General features: G+C 39.0%; 1 protein-coding gene across 6 annotated transcripts in view; it reads left to right on the top strand.

The window, feature by feature from the left end:
• ADAMTS18 (ADAM metallopeptidase with thrombospondin type 1 motif 18) overlaps positions 1-23,291 on the top strand; it is a 69,592-nt gene that overhangs the window by 412 nt on the left and 45,889 nt on the right. For 4 of the 6 annotated variants that reach the window (XM_021408802.1, XM_021408801.1, XM_021408805.1 and 1 more), the window contains exons 2-3: positions 10-94; positions 1,935-2,251. In XM_021408802.1, the coding sequence (XP_021264477.1) occupies positions 10-94; positions 1,935-2,251 (402 nt within the window). Of the gene's footprint in view, positions 1-9; positions 95-1,934; positions 3,779-9,733; positions 9,872-23,291 lie in introns of those variants that run through there. The other 2 variants (XM_021408807.1, XM_021408808.1) reach the window with 2 other exon arrangements.

The following is a 23,291-nucleotide window of genomic DNA, read 5'->3' as shown; positions in this document are numbered from 1 at the left end:
CTCTTGCAGACCCTTCAGCTGTGCTGCCTCTGTTGCATGTCTCATGCAGCAAGTTTAACCAGTGACAGCATCAGCAGCAGTGAAGTAAACCATGGTTTGTATTGCTCTTTCTGTATCTATGTATATGAACATTTGTGTAGATGCCTTTTTCTTGGTAGACAGCATTTAAAGTGAGGAAGCTTCAGCGTTTGGGGAACATAAAGTGAAAGTGAGTTGGCTTCTGTAAAATAGCTAACTCTGGGCAGAGATTGACTTGTTCAGCCCTGCGTGCAAAAAACTACAAGGAATGATGTCTACAGGCAAAGAGGATGAATAAATGAGATGGTAAATACATCCACGTATACACGTGCAGTTAGAATGATGAATGTGTATGTAGCTACAACATCAAAACCTCATGTGTTTGTTATGGAAGCAAGGAGACAAAAGTAGTAAAAAGATTTGGGTGGGAGAGCGGAAGAAGCAGCGCACTGCAGGCTAAGGGAGCAAACCTGGAGAGAAAAGGCTGTGTGAATGGGAGCCCAGGGGCTGTTTGTTCCCAGGCTGCAGAGACTGGCACTTAGATGCTGATGACTTTGGGAAGGTTGAAGTGCAGTATGTGCTTTTTATTGGATGAGAGGAGAAATAAAGTACAGCGGAGAACCACACCAGGGTGCAGGAAGGAAAACCCTCTTGCACCCAACGCCTGTTCACCAGGGGATTCCCTCACTCCAGCAGCTGCTTGCAGTTTTTTGGCCACTAGCGTGCTTAGCGTCCTGACTTCTGCTGCTGATTAACACCACTCGAGGAAAGTGAAATCTCTTGATGTATTGTTTCTATTAAGAAGAAACAGCCTATCACTGCTTACATGTTCAGCTGAGTGTGTGCCCTATAAAATCTACTCAGGCCAGGAGATTGATAGCTTCTGTAACGTCTTTAACAACATAAGGAGGAAGGTTTTTTCTTCTTTTGTAATGGTGTTATTTCAATTTAGGGAGAGGAGTGGGTTGTCTAACTGTCAAATGCACAGGCATCTTTAATCCTGCACAGAGGTAAAACTCAACAGGTCAGTGGGGCTGGGAAGCAGTTTGTTCAGCATACTTACTCACATAACTGGGATTAGGTGCCAATGTTCCTAGTCCAGCAAATGACAAAAATTCAGAGCCTGCTTCCAGGGCCCCTGTAGGGACAGATCAAGAGCAGTGGCGACGGACTTCAGGTTAGGCACTTGCTTGTGCAGCTACCTGAACCAGGGCCTCCGTTTTTTACTTTCGTAGTTGGCTGTGAGTATATCTCAGTTGAGTTTTATAATTTTTCATGTATTTTATCCAAAACAATAAATTTCTTTGACATGCAATTAGCAATGGCTGACTAAAGGTTATTAGGTAGCATGTAATCTCTTTCTTCTGAAGGTCAGTTACAATTTGAAACCCAGTCTAATCAAGTCACTACAAAGAGATGAGGTCTCACTCAGTTAAGGCATTAATAAATTAATCCTTTAATCCATTTGAACAAGTGGTACAGTTCTACAAAGTCCCAGTCATGGTTCCCCCTACAGTGATACAATATTTGCTGCATTCTTAGGGAATAAAAAAGACCTCAAACCAAAGCAGCCTTCACATTTGACAGCAATTAATACAGGGGGAGGGGAAAATCTACAGATCTGCTGGTGATGACAAATGTCTTCAGAAGAGTGATTGTGGGAATGTTCACAGCTATGCTACTTAGTCTGTACCTCTCAGTGGGGCAGAAAGGAAACAAACACTGTTTGAGAGCCTGTGTGACTTACGGGGTGAATATATGCAGCCAAGCCTATATACACATAGCCTGTGGAGCTCTGAGGCTATTCCCCGAATGAGGGAACTCTTCATACCATAACAAAAGCCTGCTGCTTACTGTGTTAGAGTGACACCTTATTTGCTGGATGCTAAAGCTGATGGCTAACTTTATCGTTACAGATTATGTCTTTGTGACACCTGTCAAAGTGGATTCCAGTGGATCGTACATTTCACACAATGTTTTGCACAGTACTAGGAAAAAGAGATCAACTCACAGTTCAAGGAGTTCCTTGCACTACAAATTTTCAGCATTTGGACAGGAGCTTCACTTAGAACTTAAGCCTTCAACCATTTTAAGCAACAGTTTTATTGTCCAGGTACTTGGGAAAGATGGAGTCTCAAATTCTCAGGAACATGAAATTGAGCAGTGTTTCTACCAGGGATTTATAAGGAATGATAGTACCTCGTCAGTAGCAATATCTACATGTGTAGGCTTGGTAAGTGTTTCTTTCAAACAAATCAGTACTCAAATTATTTTCATTCTTGGAACCGTAGTTGTTTTGGCAAAGATCTTTATGCATGTGCCATTTGGCGATTTTCTTAATATTGCCGGTTGCTATTGCGTTTAACAGAAGAGGGATAGTTATAGTCAATGAACTGTATCACACATTTTGTGTTTTTAGTCTTTGAGGAAAAAAGCAGAAGAGTGACTGGTAGTCCTAGTAATTAGCCCATAGACATTTTCATTTGGTATAGTTTGTGATAGTTTCTACCTTTTTTGCTTCCTCTTAAATAAATGTTCTTCCTGCTATTGTGAACTGCTGTGAATAAAGGAAAAAAATCAAACCACAAGCTAATGAGAAAAAAGTTTATACCTAGGTTTGTCAACTGCTTTAAGGAAGGGTGAATTTCCTAGCTCAGCAGGAGTTATGAACCAATTTCCCTTAGCTTCCTGTGGCAATTCCAGCCTACTTTGGTTTATAAGTCTTGATGAGTTGATCTCTTATGAACGTGTTAAATACTGTCTTTACATATTTTCTGTTGATGGCTGTTGTCGAAGTTCATGAAAAATTATTATGCACAAATGATTTTCTTTCAAAATATACTTGACAGTGCTATTTTCCCGCAGAAAAGTCTTTACTGATGTAATTCAGAATAGTTAACTACAGAATTAATAGTTATTGATGGCTTTAAGGCAAAAGATCTTGCACTTCGCAAGCAACTTCCTATGGATGCAGATTAGAACAGTGACATTCAACAGTGTTAGGTTATATGAAGCTATCTTTATGCTGTGTGGTTCAGAGGTCCAAATGATATGTTGGATCACCCTCTAGAAATGTCTTTTGCGAGGGTACTTGATCATAAGGGCTATTAAACTGCATGGTGAAGCCGAAAGAGGGCCACTTCAGACATCTAGTGTTTCTTCTGAAATAGTAATCAGTGACTTGAGAAGAGGGTGGTTCACTAGGAAGAGCTGTTGAATACTGATAATTGGTTGAAGTAGTCTGGATAATATTTTGAATGCTCTACTTATGTGTTGGTCACAGCAGTTAGATGAATTAGTATTTTCCAGTTCATTTGAACAGTTGCAAATGTGGCTTTGGAGCAGATGCCAGGAGCTGGAATGAAATTTTTTTTTTGTTTTTTATGTTTGTAGCGCTGAGCTGTCAATATCAGATGTGCTTAGTTGTGAATTTCTGTGGAAGCTTAATGTTCAAAACTAATAGGTTTTATCATTTTTATTTAGACAAAAGCAGTTTGTACTTATTGCAGCGTTTGCCATTTCCTCTAAGGGAAGTGCTCTACCTCTGTACAACAGCTGGAGTTCGGGTGATCTCCCTGTTTGGTCACGTTTTATTTTCTAAAATGCTTCAGGAGCTAAGTGGAGCTGGGCTTGTCATGTCTTGTCTGGAGAAGGAAGGTTCAAGTCTGCCTCGGGTCACAGAGGAACAGAATGTAGTGATCTTAACTGAGACTGAAATGGATCTTTTACCACTGTCTCGACATAGAGGTTGTTATGACTGGTAAGCTTTACTTACAAAAGATCCAGAAACTGATCAAAAGAGAATAAATATTGTGGCTTCAACAAATTTACTATGGCAGAACCTTGTCAGTATCTATGCTACCATCAATTAGAATCTGTCTCCTTCTTTAATCAGTTCCAAGATTCAACATAGTTCACCTTAAATTGTTATTTTAAATTGGTAAATGAAGTAAAACTTTTAATAATCTCCTGCAGAGTCAGTATCACAAAGTATAATTGTTCCTTTCTCCCTATCCTTTTATTAATTTCACTGCAACTAGTGCCTAGCAGGAAAATTATCAACTGGATTCTTTCAGTTTGCAAGACTACTTTCTTAAAAATGTGTCAACAGCTGTTTGTAATGACAACCGCCTCGTTTTTCACTGTGATCCAAATTCAGTAATCATATGTTAAGTCTGGACGCTGTGCCCTGACCAAGAGAACCCTGTGAATAGCTTCTATATCCTCTTTGCACCAACTACTTTTGTCACTTGGTTGCCCTTCTTTCCTATTTGCTTTGTTCATTGCAATTAAACCGAAAGTGGTGTTTCTTCTATATGGTTGGTAGCACTAATCTTTCCATTGTTCCTTTCATTAGCAATAGCTTCTCTACAATAAAATTGCAGTGACCCATTCTTTCAGGCCTGGAACACCACAATGTGATTTGGAAGCAATTGCATTTCAATAGACTACAGGGACTCTTTGATCTAATTTTTTGGATGACCTAGAGTATTCAGTCATTCAGTTGTCTGTTATCTGCCATTGCCTGCAGAGTGGACTTTTGAGAGAGTCTATATGAAATGGTTTGTTAGACAGGATGACCTTAACTTAACACTGGAAAGGAGCAAGAATTTGTTGCTTCAGTATTATCTATTAAGATGTGTGTGTATCTAACATTTTAATAGTTTAGTTGACACTGAGGCCTCACGTTCTCATGCTGATTTGTTGATTGGAAACCAAATGTTTCCACCAATCAAGATAATTTTCTTGATGGGTCAAAAGGCAAACTTGGGTCCATGCTCTTTATCTGAATAAATACTTTGTGTAAATTAATTTAGCATTCTATGACTTTTTTTTGCACATTTGCTTTCAGTAATATCTCTCGCCTTTTCATCTTCAAAGTATTCAGGTACTTTGATTGTCAACAGGAAAATTGCTTTTTTTCTGCCCTTTTTTCTTCATTCAGCATATGCCTTGCTTGCTGTACCATCTGTTATGTTTTTTTTTCATTAAATTAACTTGTATGCAGGAAATCTTGTTCAGATCTTCCTTACATGCCTACTTCACTGTTAGACGTTGAGTAACAGCATCATGCTTACCTAGTAATAAAGTGTGTCACATTTAGTTAAATTCAAGCTCATGTTCTACATTGCGTAGATTCACTCAGTTCATAAAAAATGCTCAAAAGATGGCTGTACTTCATATACCTTAAAAAAAAATGTATTCTGGGCTATCTGTAGAGAAGATTATATGTTCCCTCCAAAGAAGCTATGATGGTTTTTAATTTTCATATATTTTGCTAATACATTCTTACTCTCAGGGCCGTTTCTGTTTGTTTAACTCTTTTGACTTTGGGTCAGTGAGTTCATTTACATTTGTAAATATGAAAGCAGTTTGTTCTTCTGGCATCATCTTAATGTGGCTCAAATAGAAAATTGTGTAAAATTTTCAACTCCTTTTTCCACTGATGTTCATTATCACTTTTAATAAAACTCTTCTGGTAGTTGACCATGACATTTTGGAGCCCCCTTCAATTCCTTGTGCTATGTCTTGCCACTTCATCTTACTTTCAATTCAAGCTGCTCATTCTGCCCAAATTTATATATTTTTTTATATATGTAACTTTATTTTTTTTCTGAACTCCTGACTTAATTCTTACTTATTCAAATTAAAATTTCTTATTCCCACTATTGTTCAGTAGTATAAAATTACTTACAGTTGCCTTTAGTTATATAACTGGAATCCAGACTATGCCAAATGCACGTAATGAAGGTGTTTTCTGAAGGAGATAGTGTAGGCCACTGTTAGAATAAGATGATTTTTTAGGAAGTATTCAGTATGGCCATTTCTGTATTCTCCTTGCCCATCCTTGTAAACATTACATTCTCTCTCCTGTATTAAAAACATGTCTATGTCAGGTTCACCATCTTTAAACCCACTTCATGATGACGCTGTCCCTAAAAGCCTTACTACTCTGTGTGGTTTGATTGTCTCTCTTCATATGCTTTCTGTCTCCTTGTGTGCTGTGTGTTAGGTCTGTCTATGCATAAACTCTTGTATAAAGTGAGTTGTTTCCAGTCACACAGTAAACTGGGGCAGAATGCAAGGGAGCTCCAGAGTCGTCAGTAGTCAGATTATGTTCTTGAGACATTCTTGAAAATAATTTTAAAATGTACTTCTAGGAACAGAAGTCATATTCCCTTGCGAACAAGACCTCTCTCTTAAAGAGTCAAGGAAATTTATAGTGTAGCCCAGTGCACAAAACATAGAAAACACTGATCATAATGAATGAGTTGGTTTTTATATAAAACATTTGTGGGAGTGTTGCAGCTATTTGGTGGACGTGACAGGTATTGGAGTATATGGCAAACACAAAGCATGTGCCCCCAGAAGAAATATATGAAGGAATACTCTTAGCTTTGCATCACTGAGGAGACATGCATGTGTATTTTCAGTCAGAGGGATAATCAGTTTGGTGGAACAACTCAAGTCCTGCAAAATTACATGATACATAGTTTTATGGTTTAGGCCAAATTCAGCCCTAAATAAGTGCGCCAGTGTGGAGACCTGACAGACTGCCCCTGCTTACACTGGAGGAGAATTCTGCCCTTTTATTTATGTACTGCAATTAGAAGAGTGGAGTCAGCTTCACGCACTAGCAGTGCCCTCCTTTGTTTTTGGTAAGATGTGATTGAATCTTTCATTATAAGGGGCCTCTTGTCTCAAATTCTGTTGTGTTTGTTAGTGTCTAGTCAAGGGAAGAGAAAGAGGAGGGAAGCATGAATCATGTTACACTCACTGAGCTGTCAGAGGAGTCTACGACTGGAGAAAGGGGTAGTACTGAGAGATAAACAGGAGATGTATTAATTCAATGGTAGTTGTGTGTGCATGTCTGAGGGCCTGACTTACTCAAAGTATCAAAGAAGCCACAAAATTAAAGCTTCTTAATGCAGTCTGGCCACCTAAGAGGCAGGCAGGCAAGGCAACTTATGTACCCATTCTTTGTAGTCATTTAATTGCACCCTGTATTAGCATTATTTAAGTTCATGCTAACAACAGTCTCTTATTCCTAGAGCTCACACTTTAAGTCCAATTAAGTATGTTGAGACAAATCCCAAGGTTCTTATTCAGACAAACTCCCATCAAAATCAGTGAGCCAGTCTGCTGGTGAAAGTACAAAACAATTGCTGTTCCTTTAGAAAACTACAGCTGTAAAAATAGGGCAAGATTTGGCCCAGTTGGACCTTGAAAAGAAACCAAGCACAGAAATGACGATTTGACTTGTTCTGAAAGCTATTTTTAGGCCCTCCACAAGTCAATATACAAACTCTGTATTTCTGCTGTTACATGAGAGCAAAATGAACAGCACTGGAACATATGTTAATTGGCTGTCTTTATATTCACACAACATTACACCTTTATCCCTTATAAAATACAAACTGTGTTTCACAGGATCATCATTTTGTCCACCTTTTTGATGGACATTGTGCCATTATTCTTCCCTTAGTACAATAAAGAGGAAAGGAGGAAAAATCTTTCAAGGAAAATGAAGTGACAGTGAGAAAAAGCCATATTCTTGAAGATATTTTAAATTATACTAGACAAATACAAAGTATTTCTAACTTCAGCCTTGTATTGACCTCTGATAGGAGTTGAATTACATGATGATGAAGTTATTGATTACCCTTCTCTATAGCTGTCAGATAAACTTTCTGTTTAACTCTGGCTTTAACTCTGCAAGACAGGGACTATGTTATCCCAGGCATTGTGAGCCAACTGATTCCTCATGGGTGAGAAACTGAATTCAAGAGGTTAAATGCTGGACAAGTAATCTGCCCACACTGGCAGGAGAAGTAATAGCAGTTGTGTTTTTTCCAGGTTTTATATTAAAAAAAACCTGTAACCACTGAACACACATAGAGGAATTACTGTGTCACTGTCTAAGAGCAGTTTGGCCCCATCAGCTTGAACACAATGGGCTGTGAGCATACAACAGGTCTCAAGGCTGCCCACAGGAGCTAGTCTGCTCAGTTGTTTTTGCCTGCTCCATTATTGCTTAACAGGCAGTAAGAGCATGGAAACTGTTCTTTGGTGTATCTCAGACCAAACTTCAGCCTGTTGTGAGCACCACTGCTTGCACCCTAAAAACAGTTCCAGAAACGGAGTCATTGCATAGATAGGCAGTTTATCTTTCTTCTTTAAGAAGCAGTGATGTAACTCCTAGAGGAATCGGTAGACTTTATCTATCCTTGAAACATGAGCATTTTTCTTGCGGTAGCAAAATCTTTCCACAACTCTTAGTTCCCACACTTTCCTTTGGAGAGTCAGTCTGTTAGAGAGAAACTAGTAGTCAAATTCCTCCATAAGGGTCAAGAGAGGATGACCTGTCTGCACAGACTTGACCTCCTCATAACAGGATGTCTTTGATGTAAATGAGGATTTTTATTTTAAGTGCCACTATTTTTGTTTGGATCATACCATCTCTGCTGCTGAGATGCAGTATATTCTTTTCTCCACAGCAGTGAACTGCTGAACATCCAAAATCTTTCTGTATTTGAAGGCAGAGTCTAAAAACTAATAGCAGATTCTAAAAACTAATAGCGGCTTTTTGTTACTAATAAACAAAGTTTTATTTCTCTTTGTCTTTATTCCTCCGCTTCAAAAGTGTTTGAGGAAAATACCAGGTTCGCAGACCCAGAATCTAAAGCCTTTTATTTATTCAAAACATGATGACAGTCTGTGAAACTGTAGTTTAAGTCCAGCTCGAGCAGCCCACTCCCAGAGCTCTGTACATGGCACACAGCAGTGGAGGCAGTGGAAAGCAGAGATGCATCCTGGTTGTGCCCTGACCATGCTGTACAGCCCACTTAATTTGAACAAACAACAGTATCAAAACTCTTTGTAAATTCTCTTTTTTTCCTTTTTTTTCCTTCAAGTTTTCTCCCTCCTTAGCCTGTCTGCAAAACCAGTGCCCTGAGTATGACAGCTTTGTGATTTTTACACTTGTGTTGAACTGGGAACTTGACTTTGATTCCTGGTACTGCCAGCTATGAGAGAAGGACAGACGTCTGAAGTCTTTCATCAACTTCTGTGATTTGAAATTTGCAGTTCTTGGATGGGGTATGATAAAAGCTGGGGCCGTACTATACAATTGGCTGCTATGCCAATAATTTATCAGTTGGTTCAGTAAGACAGTTTCAGAGCTTCATCTGATTTCATTTATGGATTTACAACTCTACAAGGGGATTCTGGAAAATACCTGTCTTCTTCTTGGAAATATCAGTATCCAGTGATAAACTGGCAACAGCCCCACTAAAGTGAACAGCCTTGTTAGTCATTAGAAGTATTTCCTCCAACCTGACTCCCGATCACACACACAAGTTGTTAGGCAACTAGTTGTTAGTTGTTAGTTGTTGTGACACATTTTGAAATGGTCTTCTGTCAGTGAGCCAGCAGCAGAGGGGTTAAACTTGGCTATCTCTGCAGTGAGAGCTAAACCTACAGCAAGTTATATCAACTGAAGCGCAGACTTTATTATCTCGTTCCTAAAACTCACTCGTTTTGTGTTAGGAAGTCTCTGACTAGCCCTTAAATAGTATCTGAATTGAACTTTAATGCGTAATTATATTACAAACAAGGTTTTCCGCTGTCTTTTTGATCATGTCACTGAGAGCAGAAATGTTGGTTCTTTCTTGCCTTTTCTTATCCCATTTTAATCCCAATTCTGTTGCTGCAGGTCTACCGTAAATTACAGTATGCGAAAGGAATTTCCTATTGATTTGCTCTGACAGTGATTCGACCAGCTATGTGAATAGCTGATGGAAGCAGAACTTTACTTTGGTTCAGACAGCAGAGCATTGACTAAAGCTTCGAGGTAAACATTTACAGAAACCTGAAATCATAATGCCTTGCAGCTCAACACAATTTACAGATGTATTAATTAAGCCTTAGTATGAGCTTTAGTGTGTGTTTGAGACTCATAATAGGTTGACATCAGTAACCTTTTATTGTTTATCATGCTCGGAAGTCACTAAGAATGAGGTGAAGAAATGTCAAATAATCAGGTCATATGCAAGTGAATGAGTCTTGATGGTTGAAGCTTAGTACCGTGGGAACCATTATTGTCCAAAGTAATTTCTGGAACATTCAAGTTAATTTCTTTCTTACAGTGTTCATAGGCTAGGGAAATCTACAAACAATTTGTACAGTCAGATAAAAATCATTTTCCTGAATCTTGTATGTAGCTTCCCAGCTAGTTCCTGCCACAAAGTAGTAAAATAAAAAAGTATGGTGACAAAGATAACAGGTCTTGAAGTTATTCTTACTGGAATAGCAAGGTCCAGCATACACACATTTAATAGAAGAGGAAGCTGAAGCAATAAAGTGATGTTTACTTATGGAGACAATAGGGCATTGCCTTTTCACTCTTCTGTGGCATTAGCATTTCTAGCTGCACTACTATGTACACAGCACACTCATGGCTTTATGCTGTGAGGACTGGATTCTTGCTGTTCACAGTGGGATCACTTGAAAGCTTGTGCCTGCCTGCCTAATATGTTAATTGAAGGACTTTTGTGTCTCAACATCTTTATTAATATTAATAGAATGAGATTTTTAATGGACCTGTACAAAATATGCTTGACCTAGCTTGAGCCCTCACTTTTGTTTTTATACTCTGCAGCACAGTGTGGCTTCCAACTAATTTAAGAGTGTAATGCTATATACTGTGTCAGAATACACAAACTAATGAAGCATGAATTGCTCTTCAGACGGACAGTTTCTTTGCCATGAGATATAAAATTTATATAACACCAAAATGTAATTAGATTTTTTTCAAGCAATAAAATTTAAAACAGATTTGCTTTCTCTTTCTGCAAACAAGTGCACTTCAGTGAGAAGACAGCATTTAAAAATAATTCTGTCTTGAGTAGGCTTGTCTGATGCCGTACTCATTCTTCTTATTTTAGAAAGAAGACATCAAACAGTAGTTCTTAAAATCAGGCTAGACTAAACATCAAGAAGTATTTTCACTGGATACTTCAATTAAAGTATTACCTGGTAATGGTATAGAGTAGGTGTAATGGTTGTCAGAGAAGAAAGTTTAAACCTTTCTAAGTATGTGGCTACCCAGTTTCATTTCCTGTTAACAATTGACAGAGAATTGTGCTATTTATTTTGGTTGATGCAAGTATAAATTAAAGATTGAAGTACAAACCTTGGTCTAGGGCCAGTCTGAATTTTCTGCAGCCCCCTGTGGAGCTGTGAATGATTATAATATGGATGAAAAAAATGCTTCTGTCACTTTTGCCCTTTTTTGCTACTTCTTCTGACAGAGGATCATTCTACATTACATTGTTTGCAATAGCTGTCTGTAAAAACACTAGACACCAGCCTACCACAACAGTATCTCCAGTCCCCAGTTTCTTTCTCTGATTGCCGGCTACTCTTTATGCTAGAAACCATGCTGAAGGCTGTATGGATATATTTTGCATTCCCAACAACACATACTGATGATCAGATTGTTTTCTTGTCTCTAGCTGCTAAAACCTGAGCAAAGGGGGAGGAAAAATTTGCAGGCTGAGACAGAAGTGAACAGCTGATGTCCCAATTCCTGCAGCATGATACCTTCTACTGTCATTGACAGGTATTTGCTGGTTTAGGGGCTTCATCTAAAGCTTATAATGAGTAATATGTTCTATACTTCTTTGGATCAGAACCTGGCCTCAGGAGAGTTCCCTTCTCTTCTTCCATCCTGGCCTTTGAATCTAGAGGCACGTGGTACCTTTTTGGTAGAATTATACAATTGCGATTTGGTTTAGAAATACATTTTTCAGCTGGAAGGTACCGTTGGTTCGTAAAGAAAGTGAAGTATGTCAGTTTCCACTGGCAGACCCAAAAACACATCTTGTAAGTAGCCCAAGGTAGCACTGTATAATCACATTTCACAGAGACAGAAGATAGAGGAAAATGGCCTACCTGAAAGGCAAAGAAACCAATCTGCAGGCTGACCCTATCTTGTTCTCATGGACCACTCAGGCTAATAACAGCCAGAAGTGAAATGAAGCAGGAATTCAAACAGCTTCCCAGAAAACCAGCAACATACTCAAAGGTAAATTACTGGAAAGAGTTTACCTGGTCTAATCATGATCAAGTCCTGCTGAAGTCAAATTTGGCATTGGGACTGCATGGCACTTTTCCTTCTGGACCTTTTTTTGCATTTCACTAGCCAATAAAAATAAAGAGAAATTTATGTATTCGTACATGTATGTCTATACAAAAGCACTGAATTGGTGCTCGTGTTGATCTTGATTTTACAAAAGACAGTAAAATTCAGTGAAGTATTAATGTATTGTTATTTACATAAGGTTGCACAAGGCACTGCTTTTTAGAGCTGTTATCTTCTCTGCCGTTAAATAGCAGTACCATGTTCTAGCTATTTAAATGAACACCTTCATGTTTCTTCCAGGAATTGGTTCAAATTTTAAGGAGACAGTTGATGAGATTTTTCTCTGGTTTTCATAGTAAGTGGCTGGATGTAAAGTAGCTGCAAAAACTGACTGTGACATATATTGTTCTTGCATTACTTCAATCATTATGTATTAGCATATGTTAAAGGAAGAACTTGTGAGTTCATAAAGTATCTTATACAATTGATTTACTAATGCAAAAAAATGAGATAGGTTTAGGATTGATTGATAATAGTATAAATAGATTGAAAAATATGTCCAGTGTCATATTGTAGACCTTTTGAGGAGCTCAGTGGAGGTTGCACAAAGAGGAGCCCAGGACAGGAGTCATCAAGTGTGAAATCTTGGGCTGAAACTATTTCAACAAGAGTGGGAGTGTAGTTTCAGCCCTCTCTTATCTTAACAGCATTCCTTATGCATGCTAGCTTTCCACAGTGAGATGTGTGATTGATTCATAGCAACTGATGGGCAGTTTAAAATTACAAAGCTTTCAATTTCCCTGTTCCACCAGCAGATAAGGAGGGTGGGCATTTCCTGATTATATGGTATATATTCAAAATATTTCAGTTCCCTATGGTGCTATTTGTGACCAGTTTACTTCCATAGGACATTAACACTGCTGGCGTGATTTTGTGGAAGGGGTGTGTAGTGTAACACGCTGTGAAGAGAGGAAATGTTTCACAACAAGAGGTCTTTCTGGCTTTTCCTCTGTTTATGTTACCACCTGGAAAGAAGGAAGGGTGGAGTAAATGTCTGATGATCCAGGTGGATTGCGTGAACAGTCCCATCTTTAGTCATGACATATTAAGCTGGGCAAATTCACACTGAGAAGTGGCAAAATTGCACTTTAATTCCTGGAAACACATAAGATCTTGTGTAGGAAAATGTGTAGGCATAACTAGCGCTTGACTACTTTCATGTCAGTGGTCTTTTGGCAGGCAGTGCAGATGCAGACCCCTTAGCCGGGGAAAGCCCAAGTGACCACTCAGCAGCCAGATGATTTTGGGGACAAGTCAGGGGTACACTAATGTGAGAGACAGGGGCTTGGGACAGGATACAGCTGAGAAGTTAGAATGTGAGAATGGTAAATCAGTGTCTGCACAAGTGTTCACTGGGGCTCTTGTGTTCTGTGGTGTCAGGCTGGAGAAGGGAGCACACGCAAGCCCTGGGATAGATATGAGACTGAAGTGTCTGTAACTCTCACACACTTCCATGATGTCCCAGAGCCTCTGTAAACCTGACAGCACATTCCTCTTCTTGGAGCTTTTTTCTTAACCTGCATTTAACCTGACCTTTGCTTAACCTACTGTTCAGTAGATTCATTGCAGAAAGAAGGTCAGGCTGCCCAGGAAATTTTGCCTGCTACATCTTCTGTTGATTTTTTTTTAAAACCATCCTTTTGTAACCTCGCAACATGTTAAGCTGTCAACAAATTCCATATAATTTTATCTCCCTTGACTTCACTGCATTTTTGTTCCAGCTAGAAGGCCTATAGTGCTTAACACTGGCAGCACCTATGGCAATAGATTTCCAGGTTTCTTGGGCCAATTTGATATGGGCAATATCTCACAGAACAAAAAGTCACTTTGAAGTACAACCTTCCCTTTGTCATTTTATTTTTCCCATTTCTTGAGGTCTCAAATATCCTCACAAGGTTACTTTGATCTTTGGAGCTCCACAAACTATATTAGAAAGTAGTACATTGAAAACACTTTACTGTACAAACACTTTCATGAATGCTATTCACTTGCTTGAAAATCACAATTGTGTGCTTGCTGAGACAGGAATCAAAGACCTCTCTTCTTGGATTAGATTCTATGGGACTCTGTAGAAACAGAAATCTCTATGTCCTCTCCTCATATTCTTTTTTGTTCTCTGTTCTTATCACTGATTCTTGGAGGTACATAATGAAACTAATTTTGTTAATGAAAAGAAATATGTAAATATTTCCACACAGTCCTTCATACTTTTCTTAAGACTCATCCCAACTGACGTGTCACATAATTCATAGGATTATACTTAAATCTGCTTATTGGAAAATCAGTGTAACCTTTCATAACCATTGTAGTTCTGCAGGCCTACTCAGTAAGGCTAAGTCAAATATAGATCTGAATACTTGCAAACCATTATGTTAACAGTCCAATACTGGTTTAGACTTGTGTGTTATACTCTGACCCCATCAGCAGATAGGGTGTCAGCAGATGAAAATTGATGTATTGGAGTGAGGAGTGGATTTAGCTCACTTTATGCTGAAAATCTGGACCAAAATTAAGGCAGCGTTTTTGTTTCATAGAATCATAGAATTAGCTAGGTTGGAAAAGACCTACAAGATCACCTAGTCCAACCATCCACCTACCACCAACAACCCCACTAAACCATGTCAACCAACTCTATATGTAAACGTTTCTTGAACACCTCCAGGGACGGCGACTCAACCACCTCCCTGGGCAGCCTGTTCCAGCGCCTGACCACTCTTTCAGAAAAGTAGTATTTCCTAATGTCCAGCCTAAATCTCCCCTGGCGCAACTTGAGGCCATTCCTCCTCGTCCTGTCACTAGTTACAAGAGAGAAGAGGCCGACCCCCAGCTCACTACAACCTCCCTTCAGGTAGTTATAGAGAGCGATGAGGTCTCCCCTGAGCCTCCTCTTCTCCAGACTGAAGAGGTCTGAAGAGGTCAATGTTAAGAGGTCTGTTTTGACACTGTATCATATTTCATATCACACTGGAACATATCGTAGTGGTTTTTGCACGAGATCAAACTTCTGTTACAGGGTCTACTGCAGATAGAAAATTTTACTGAAAATTATTTATCACCAAACTTTCACTTATAATAGTATTGAATGCTTTTCTAAATGGGGACAACTTCATCCAGGTTTTCTGCTTTTAATTTCACTAGCTAAACCAGCAAAATGGTTGGCATGCTCACCTTTGTGCATCATTCCCTTATAATAACAAAAGTAGTGTGATTTATGGGAGAGAGGAGTGTGAATGAGTGTGCACAGTTTTGAAGCAGGACAGGAATGAGGCAATATATCTGGGCACCGCTGTTTGGTAGCTTGTTGCATATGACTGCAATTATGGAAAAAAATTTTTGGACCCATGGTATACTTGGTAATATGATATTGTGAAGGCATGTTGTATGGCTGTAAGCGGTGCCCACAGATATGAGGCTTTTTCATGACATGGACTATAGATGGCAGTTACGACATTTAGCTTAGCAAATAATTCACTTCTTAATCAGGTGTCCATTCTAAACTAAGACCTGGAGGCTAAGGATGTTTATATGGCTTACTGCGTATCTGACTTTTAGATGGAGTTGTCATGGTATAGGTTTCTTATGTTGTGAAAAAATGAGAAAATGGTGAGGCCTAATTTTAATTTGGTGGGATGCTGCTGCCCAATTTCAGGTTAATAGTATGAACTATTCAAAGTTTTACTGATTTGTTATTTCTTAGAAAGAAAATGTGTTGTGGTTTAACCTGGCAGATGGCTAAGCACCACAGTTGTTTGCTCACTCCTCCCTTCCCAGTGGGATGGGAGAGAAAATCAGAAAAAAACAAAGTAGAACTTGTGGGTTGAGATAAAACTATTTACTAAGACAGAAAAAGGGAAGAGGATAACAGTTGTGACTATACATATATATAAATGTGTATAACAAGTGCACAAGCAATTGCTCACCACCCCACGACTGATGCCCAGCTAGCACCCCAAGCAGCAGGAGAGAGAGAAAGATGAACTCCCACCCCCTTCAATACTCCTTCCGTATGATGTCATATGATATGGAATACCCCTTTGTCCAGTTTAAGTCAGCTGTCTGCATTCTGTTCCCTCCCAGCTCCTTGGGCCCTTCACTGAGAATGGCCTTGGCTCTGTACAACGCTGATTAGCAGCAACTATAAACATCAGTGTGTTACCAACATTGTTTTTCTCCTAGAATCAAAAGCATAGCATCATACCAGACACTCTGATGAAAACAATTCCATCCCAGCTGAAACTAAGACAATATGATTCAGGCTACTGGCCTGCTTTGAAAATGTGATTACGAGCAACAGCAGAGATTAAATTTATTCTTTCCCACTCTTCCTTTCTCGTCAGCGCTAAATAATCACACTTTGTGTATAGTCATGTGTAAAGTAGCAAGAATTACAGCAATTCCTTGTTAGGAGCAATCCTATCAAACCTCCTCAGATTCCAGTGGATGTGACCACATTTCTGGGTCACATAATGTATGGCACTCAGGTTCCTGTGGCTGGGACCACATGGCAGAAGTCTACCCAGTGATGTGATGACAGACAGATGGTGGCCAGAGCTGTATTTGAGCAATGTGTCTTTGGACAGGGCAGTTAGCAGGGCTCTGCACTGGTAAGTGGCAAGTACCTAGCTATTATGGGTTTGTGTGCTCAGGTTGCTGAGTGACAGCCTGAAGGCTGGGGCTGCAACAGGAGAAAGGCCATGCACTTCTATAGTGGGGGACATAGAATCATGTGACTGGTCAAATGTGAGTCTCTGCAAATTTTTCAAGCATTTACAGTATAGAATATACCATCCTGCCTTTAAAAACGAGAAATAAGGAACAGAGAAGCTGCGTGACTGAAGAACTGGGAGCTGAATCCAGATAACACAGGCGCCAGCTTGACATTCTAACCCTTGGGCCATCTTTGCTTCTTGTTTTCCATTCTCTTAATGGCCCAAGCTCTTTTATTCCACTCCCCTTCTCCTTCCCACGTAGATATTTCAACATATGTATGTCTGTGTATGTGGAATATCAGCAAAGCTGATACTTTAGGGAAGTATCAGCTCCCCTACTCTGTAGGGAACTACAGAGTTCCTTGTGACCACTCTCTCATGTAACTAATCCATAGCAATGTATACTGCAACAAGGAAAATTAAAAGGTTGGGAACCACTGACCTAACTTCTTAGTAAGCAATCAGATGTAACCCGAGCTCCTTGCTATTGGAGCTGCCTGAGCTATTCATAGCAAAATAAAATTGCTATGGGAATTGAACTGGATTTATTTTGTTTGAATGCAAATTATCCCGGGTCAGACAGGCTCAGATCTTCTGCCCCCTCAAATGCATTTGCATCAGCTCTGCCAGGCCAAAGCTTTTATCTGGAAGATCTTCACTGGGAAAAAGTAGGCATGGGTAGTGAACTGTCACTGTCTAGAGCATTCCCTGTGGGGCTTTGATGCGGTCAGTGTAAATCACTGAGCAGAGTGAAGTGTCTGCCATCAGCTAGCGGTGTGCTGTCTGAGTGTGTTCAGTAAGTGTCTCTTGGCTGCAACTTCAACAGCATGTCTTCCAGGCTTGCCTGCCATTCTCACTCATGATACATAAAGTTCTTGGGAAGGGACTAGCTGCCAAAATCCTAACATCGCAGGAAAAGCTGAGTTTTCACTAAAAAAAAAGACTAAGTATGATTCTCATGCACACAATCATTAAAGGGTAAAAAAAAAATTAAAGACTCAGCCAAAATGGTTCAAGAAATCAGAAAGCAAATAAAACACCAAAGACCTTCAGCATTATGTTTTGAAATCTCACAATTTATAGTATTGTTTCCTGTGAGGCCTGATTTATGACTTTTAGTGTTTGGAGTTGCATGTCCGATAGGAAGGAATGTTGCTGATCGGAAATGCTCAAGCAAGCATCTGCTAATGCTAAGTACCTATGGAAAAGAATTTCCAAGTACTGGTTTTAGTTATCTATCATCATCAGTTGTTTTTTTCTTTAAGCAGTCCATTTTAAGTGTCATTAATATTTAAATAATTTTACTGTTTTTGCCTTTATCACAATTGCAGGATCAGAAGGTTCATTCAGAAGCCATGCAGTTTCCCTAGAATATTAGTACATATTAATCCCATCAACATAAAATTGATTAGCTGTACATGAAAGAGGAGAATCTTTCCTTTGCATTTTCATTGCACCTAGTCCTTTGAGCAGTACAATTCTTGCTAATGATCTAGATATCCTGAAGTCACATTTCAGAGATTTGAGAGGAACATAAATGGTGCTTTTATTTTGTGCTGCCACCCAGAGTGAGAGGACAAGGAGGTCTGTGCCTTCTGTGCTTCAGAATTTCCAAAAGGTAGGGCTCCTGTCACATGCAGAGGATTCCTGTAAGTCCTGATCCAGCAATGACCTTTGCTACATGCTAGTTTAGGAGGCTAAGCTATCTTCTGAGGTCAGTTGGTTTGTTACTCTTGGTGTGCCATAAGTAACTAATCAACTGTAAGACACCACATGACAAATGTGAGCTGCCTCTTTTTAGGAAAAGTGAAACATAAGTGTATTCATAAAGCAATCCTGCTGTTTCCTGTTTACTTTGTGATGGATTTTAGAACTGTCATAACTAATAAAACATCTAGATTTTATCTCACAGTCGCAGGGATTTGCTTAAACAGGCAGTACCCAGCTGCTTGTACAGCCACCAAGCCTTAATTCAAGTTGTTGGTTTTAGCTAATTGATTTCCAGAAACATTATAACAAGCCAAAAACTCAGTAACCATACTGATGGAATTGTTAATGGAGTGATCTTGAGTGCTGCTTGGCAAACCTTTGGCACTTAACAGTCTGTCCATGGTGTCATAATACTGTAGTCTACATCAGTATTTTTCTTCTGTCTATTTAATATGCCTGCTTATGTGGTTTTTTTTGCTGTTTGTTTTGTTTTGTTTTAAATGTGAGAAATGAGGAAGCTCAGGTACTTAAGAGCATGTATTTAATCTTTGGCAAAGCAATCAAATTTGTGTTAGTTCTAGAATATCTCATTACCCTGCAATAAATACCAATTTAATACATTTAAATACCAATGTGAATGGTTCAATTACTTTCAATGGAGGAAAAAATAAGAGTATTTCCTTATTTGCCATATGTTGACAGAGGATTGCATAAAGATGTTTTAAACAGGTTCAGTCAACTGCAGAAATACAAAGGCGCTATTCAGAGATAATGTTGTCTTTGTTCATTTAAGAATAATTAGACATGTAATTTTGTTACCTTGTTTTAGTAATTGCTGAATGTTCTGTATAGCACTTCTTTTAAGGAGCCATACAGAGTAGTCCTTCATGACTAACTCAGACTGCAGTTTCAACTTCTTACTTCTGTCAGATCCTTAGATAATAAAATGCTATGTTGTTAAGAATTTCTAACATTTTGCATTTGCAAGAAATCTACATTATGTTAGAAAACAAAGTAAACTGAGTTATTTTATGACTCATTTAGAACCTAACGAAACATGTGATCTGCTGTACAATTCTTAAATTGAAATAGGCAACCAGTGATTCTAATGCTTCTTTGATGATAAAAATATTTTAGTATGTATAAAGTCCATTAACTTAACCTAAACATTTGCTGTGGTACAGAGCCAGATATTACAATCTGGTGAAAATCAGTAGAGGTCTGCTGAGGTTATTCTCATTAGCCAAGAACTGAGACCAATAAAATATTACATTTGTTCTTGCTTGACTGGGATAGTCATTAGAAACTGCCCTTGTACAGACATGATACTTTCCTGAAGAATGGATGAATTTGTTTGGCAAACATAAGAGCTAGGGAAAAGTTTAGTTAATTTAAATTCTCTTTTGTTTAGTATGTTCGCATGACTTTGTGCTGCCTGGTTTGGGATAGGATCAAAAATGAAAATGCTCTGAGTTTTACTCATGGGATCTCTGACTTCAGTAATGCCTGTGTATTATTGGAAACCTCATGAGAGTCCATTCTCACTAGTTTCCCAGAACATTTTCTTTCCCAAACTGGTATAAATGCACCCTGAAAATGCTTGCAGACCAGAGACAGTGTTCTGTTCAGCAGGAGCTCTTGGACACTTAGCACTCTAAAAGTCAGTCATTTAACAGCCTGTGGTATATGTATTTAGTCCTTTCACTCTTTGTTGGAAAATCATGTATTGTGTCCCTGTTGCTGTGCCTCAGAACCTTCTTTAATTCACCCAGTGCTTCAACAGCATGGGCACATGGGTGAAATGCCCTTCTGAGGGGAGCAGAAGCAACCTGTGGAGGCAAAATATGCCTTAGCTCTGTTAGCTGCTGCTGTCCCTATTGCAGCTACAACCCAGAAGGCTGTAGGTCATAGCAGAGTGAACAAACTTCTTTAATTACCATGAAATACTGCCATTGGTTTGGCTGTCTGCGTGTGCTGCTTCCCAAGGGTAAAGATATCTTTCACCTCTGCTACACTTGCTACAACTCAGCTCCTTCATTCTGCTTTGCCAGATATGTAGCTTGTATTTTTTCTACCTAATTTCACATCTTAATTTGCTCATTTTTATTATAGTTTCCAGAGCATTGGCATTTTGACCCTAACCTGAGAGGTACTTAATAACCCATCTCTCAAAAAGTCAGTAAGTGATATCAGGTATCTCTAATTCCAGGTCACTATGTACTATACTGCTGGCTATAATTCTTGGAAATAATTTGGCTTATCACTGTAGTAAGTAAGGTTGTAGTCTTACAAGTTTTTCAGACTACCAATTTAACCCATCCTAAGAGGTAAGTCTACTTCAGTACACATTCTCTAAAGAAATAATTATTTATTTAGACTGCTTACATGATGTGGGATTGCTTTGAACAGCCTTCTACTCTTACTGGTTGAATATCTTTGCTTTGGAGGAACAAAAATTCAGTGGTATGTATGAGAAAGCTGTATCTCTACTCCCCTTTTCAAGGCTTGACCCATTCTAAACAACTGGCATGTTTCCTCTGTCTTGAGAGGATTTTGTACCAGGCTGCTGCTATATGCCTAGGGGACTGCCAGGTCTGAATGCATTTGAAGCAGGTCTGAAATGACCGTTGCTGTTCTCCAAACTGCTGGCCAAGAACTATCTCCATTCCAAAATACCATGCAGGCACATAAACATTATGCTGTGCTTGAGCTCATAAACCCAGTTTCTCAGCAGCTTCTTTGCTTCTAGTGAGGGTTGGCTTGCCACCATCTGCCTTGGACCGTATGCAGAATTGAATGGAGAGCTGATCTCAAACACGAAGATCATCTCTGTTCTTCGTGAAAAGACCACCATTATCCACCTATAAAACCTGAGGGAAAGGACTCATCTCTCCATCATCCTGGTGGAGTCTGAGCAGAAGTACAAGTGTTTTGGGAGACCTCTCCCTTTTTCTAGCATGCAGTACAGTGTGTTGGTTTTTAAAAACAGACATTTACCCAATTTTAGAGGCAAGTCTGGGCCCTATGGCAATTTATGGCTGTTGGCTGGTAGTTCTAAGTTGTGTGAATAGCTTCATGATCTGTGGATTACCATCATATCCGCTTTCTGCTTCTAAGATGCTCATTATTCCACAACAGGAAATGGTCTTGCAGAGAAATGCCACAGGTTGTGCATGTGAATGAGGACATTCCCTCCTTCCAGCAAGGGAAGCCACTGGTGGCAGAGATAGGTCTCTGGTGTTTCATTTGTGATGCTAAATGACCAGAAACTTAGCAGCGCTTCAGGGCAGAAAAGAAGAATTTTTAGCTTTGATTAAAATAAACTGCAGCTAAGATGATTTCATGAGTTTTCACTACAAAAAGAATGAGAAAAGACTGCAGGATGCTGTGACATTAGAAGGTCCCAAAAATACGATAATGGGAATACTACATAAAAGGCAACTTGTGGTTGTGGACCTCAGATAATTTTAAATAACCAGCAACCATTCTTAGGTCATCTGTTCTTATTCTGTCTATTTCAAGAAAGTTCTTCTTTTACACTTTTATTGAAGTGGAAGTAAAAGCTGTACTTTGCGCCTCTGATACGTGCTGTAACTCTCGTTAAGATGTTTGAATCAGTGATTTGTGTTTTCTAAGAGCTGGACAGTTGGAAAATAACACAACAGAAGTCTTGGATCCATGTCCACTGATGTCTGTGTAAAGGTTTATGCCAATTTCAACTGGCCTTGTGTCAAATCTCTTAAAACTTTTCATGAATATCTGGAACTATTCTAATGGGTGTGAAACTACATTTAACTCTTCCTTTAGAGAGTTTTCATCTTGATTACATGCACACCCACCTAGCAGTATAGGATTCATTAACTTCTTTGGCCGTAGTCTTAGCGGCCGCCAGTTATGACAAAGTGTTTTTTAACACTTAATTTTATTATATACTCCTAATATTGAATAAAGCATTCTGGAAATGAGTAATATTGCTTAGGTAGTTTGTGTACATATTTTTTAGCACTTGGTTTAGTTTAGATACTCCTCTGCATACGAACTATAATTCAATTTTGCATCAGTCTGTATTAAGTAGTTTTGATAAGCAGAGACATCACAGTTCATTTATTCACATTTTAATTTTCAGTTTCATTTCCTTATGCTTCTTACCTCACTACATGGATTTTTCATCTCAATTATGAAACTCTTGTAACTTCATTATGTGTGTAGCCAAGCTGTTGCATTTAATGTTATCAGCATTTAATGAAAGGGCCTTATATCCAAATAGAGAACTGATAGCCATGAGACTCTTCTGGCTGGGAGCAGAGGTTTCCTTACTATCTCAGAGTGTAGGGTTTTTTTGTTTTGTTTTGTTTTTGTTTTTAAATACAGGCAAGAAATAGAAGTTCTGAAAATGCTCCTCTACGTGGTGTATCACTCACTGTCAGTACTGCATTTCTTAAGGAGGGTATGGTTTTTAGAGATGCTGAAACATCCAAATGAATTAGATTTACTGGCTGGTTAGCTCCAACGTTGTTCACTCAGTCTAAGAACACAGAGGAAGACAAATGGAAGCAGCCATTTGCAGTTCTACTAAAAGGCAAAATGAGAACAGATGGTCTCACTCTAACATGTATTTTTCTGCCTTTTTCTATCAAAACTACTGTGTG

This window comes from Numida meleagris, chromosome 10 (assembly GCF_002078875.1).
Source record: "Numida meleagris isolate 19003 breed g44 Domestic line chromosome 10, NumMel1.0, whole genome shotgun sequence".
Taxonomy (NCBI): domain Eukaryota; kingdom Metazoa; phylum Chordata; class Aves; order Galliformes; family Numididae; genus Numida; species Numida meleagris.
Note: the sequence above shows the minus strand (reverse complement) of the source record. Positions and strands in the feature narration are given on the sequence as shown.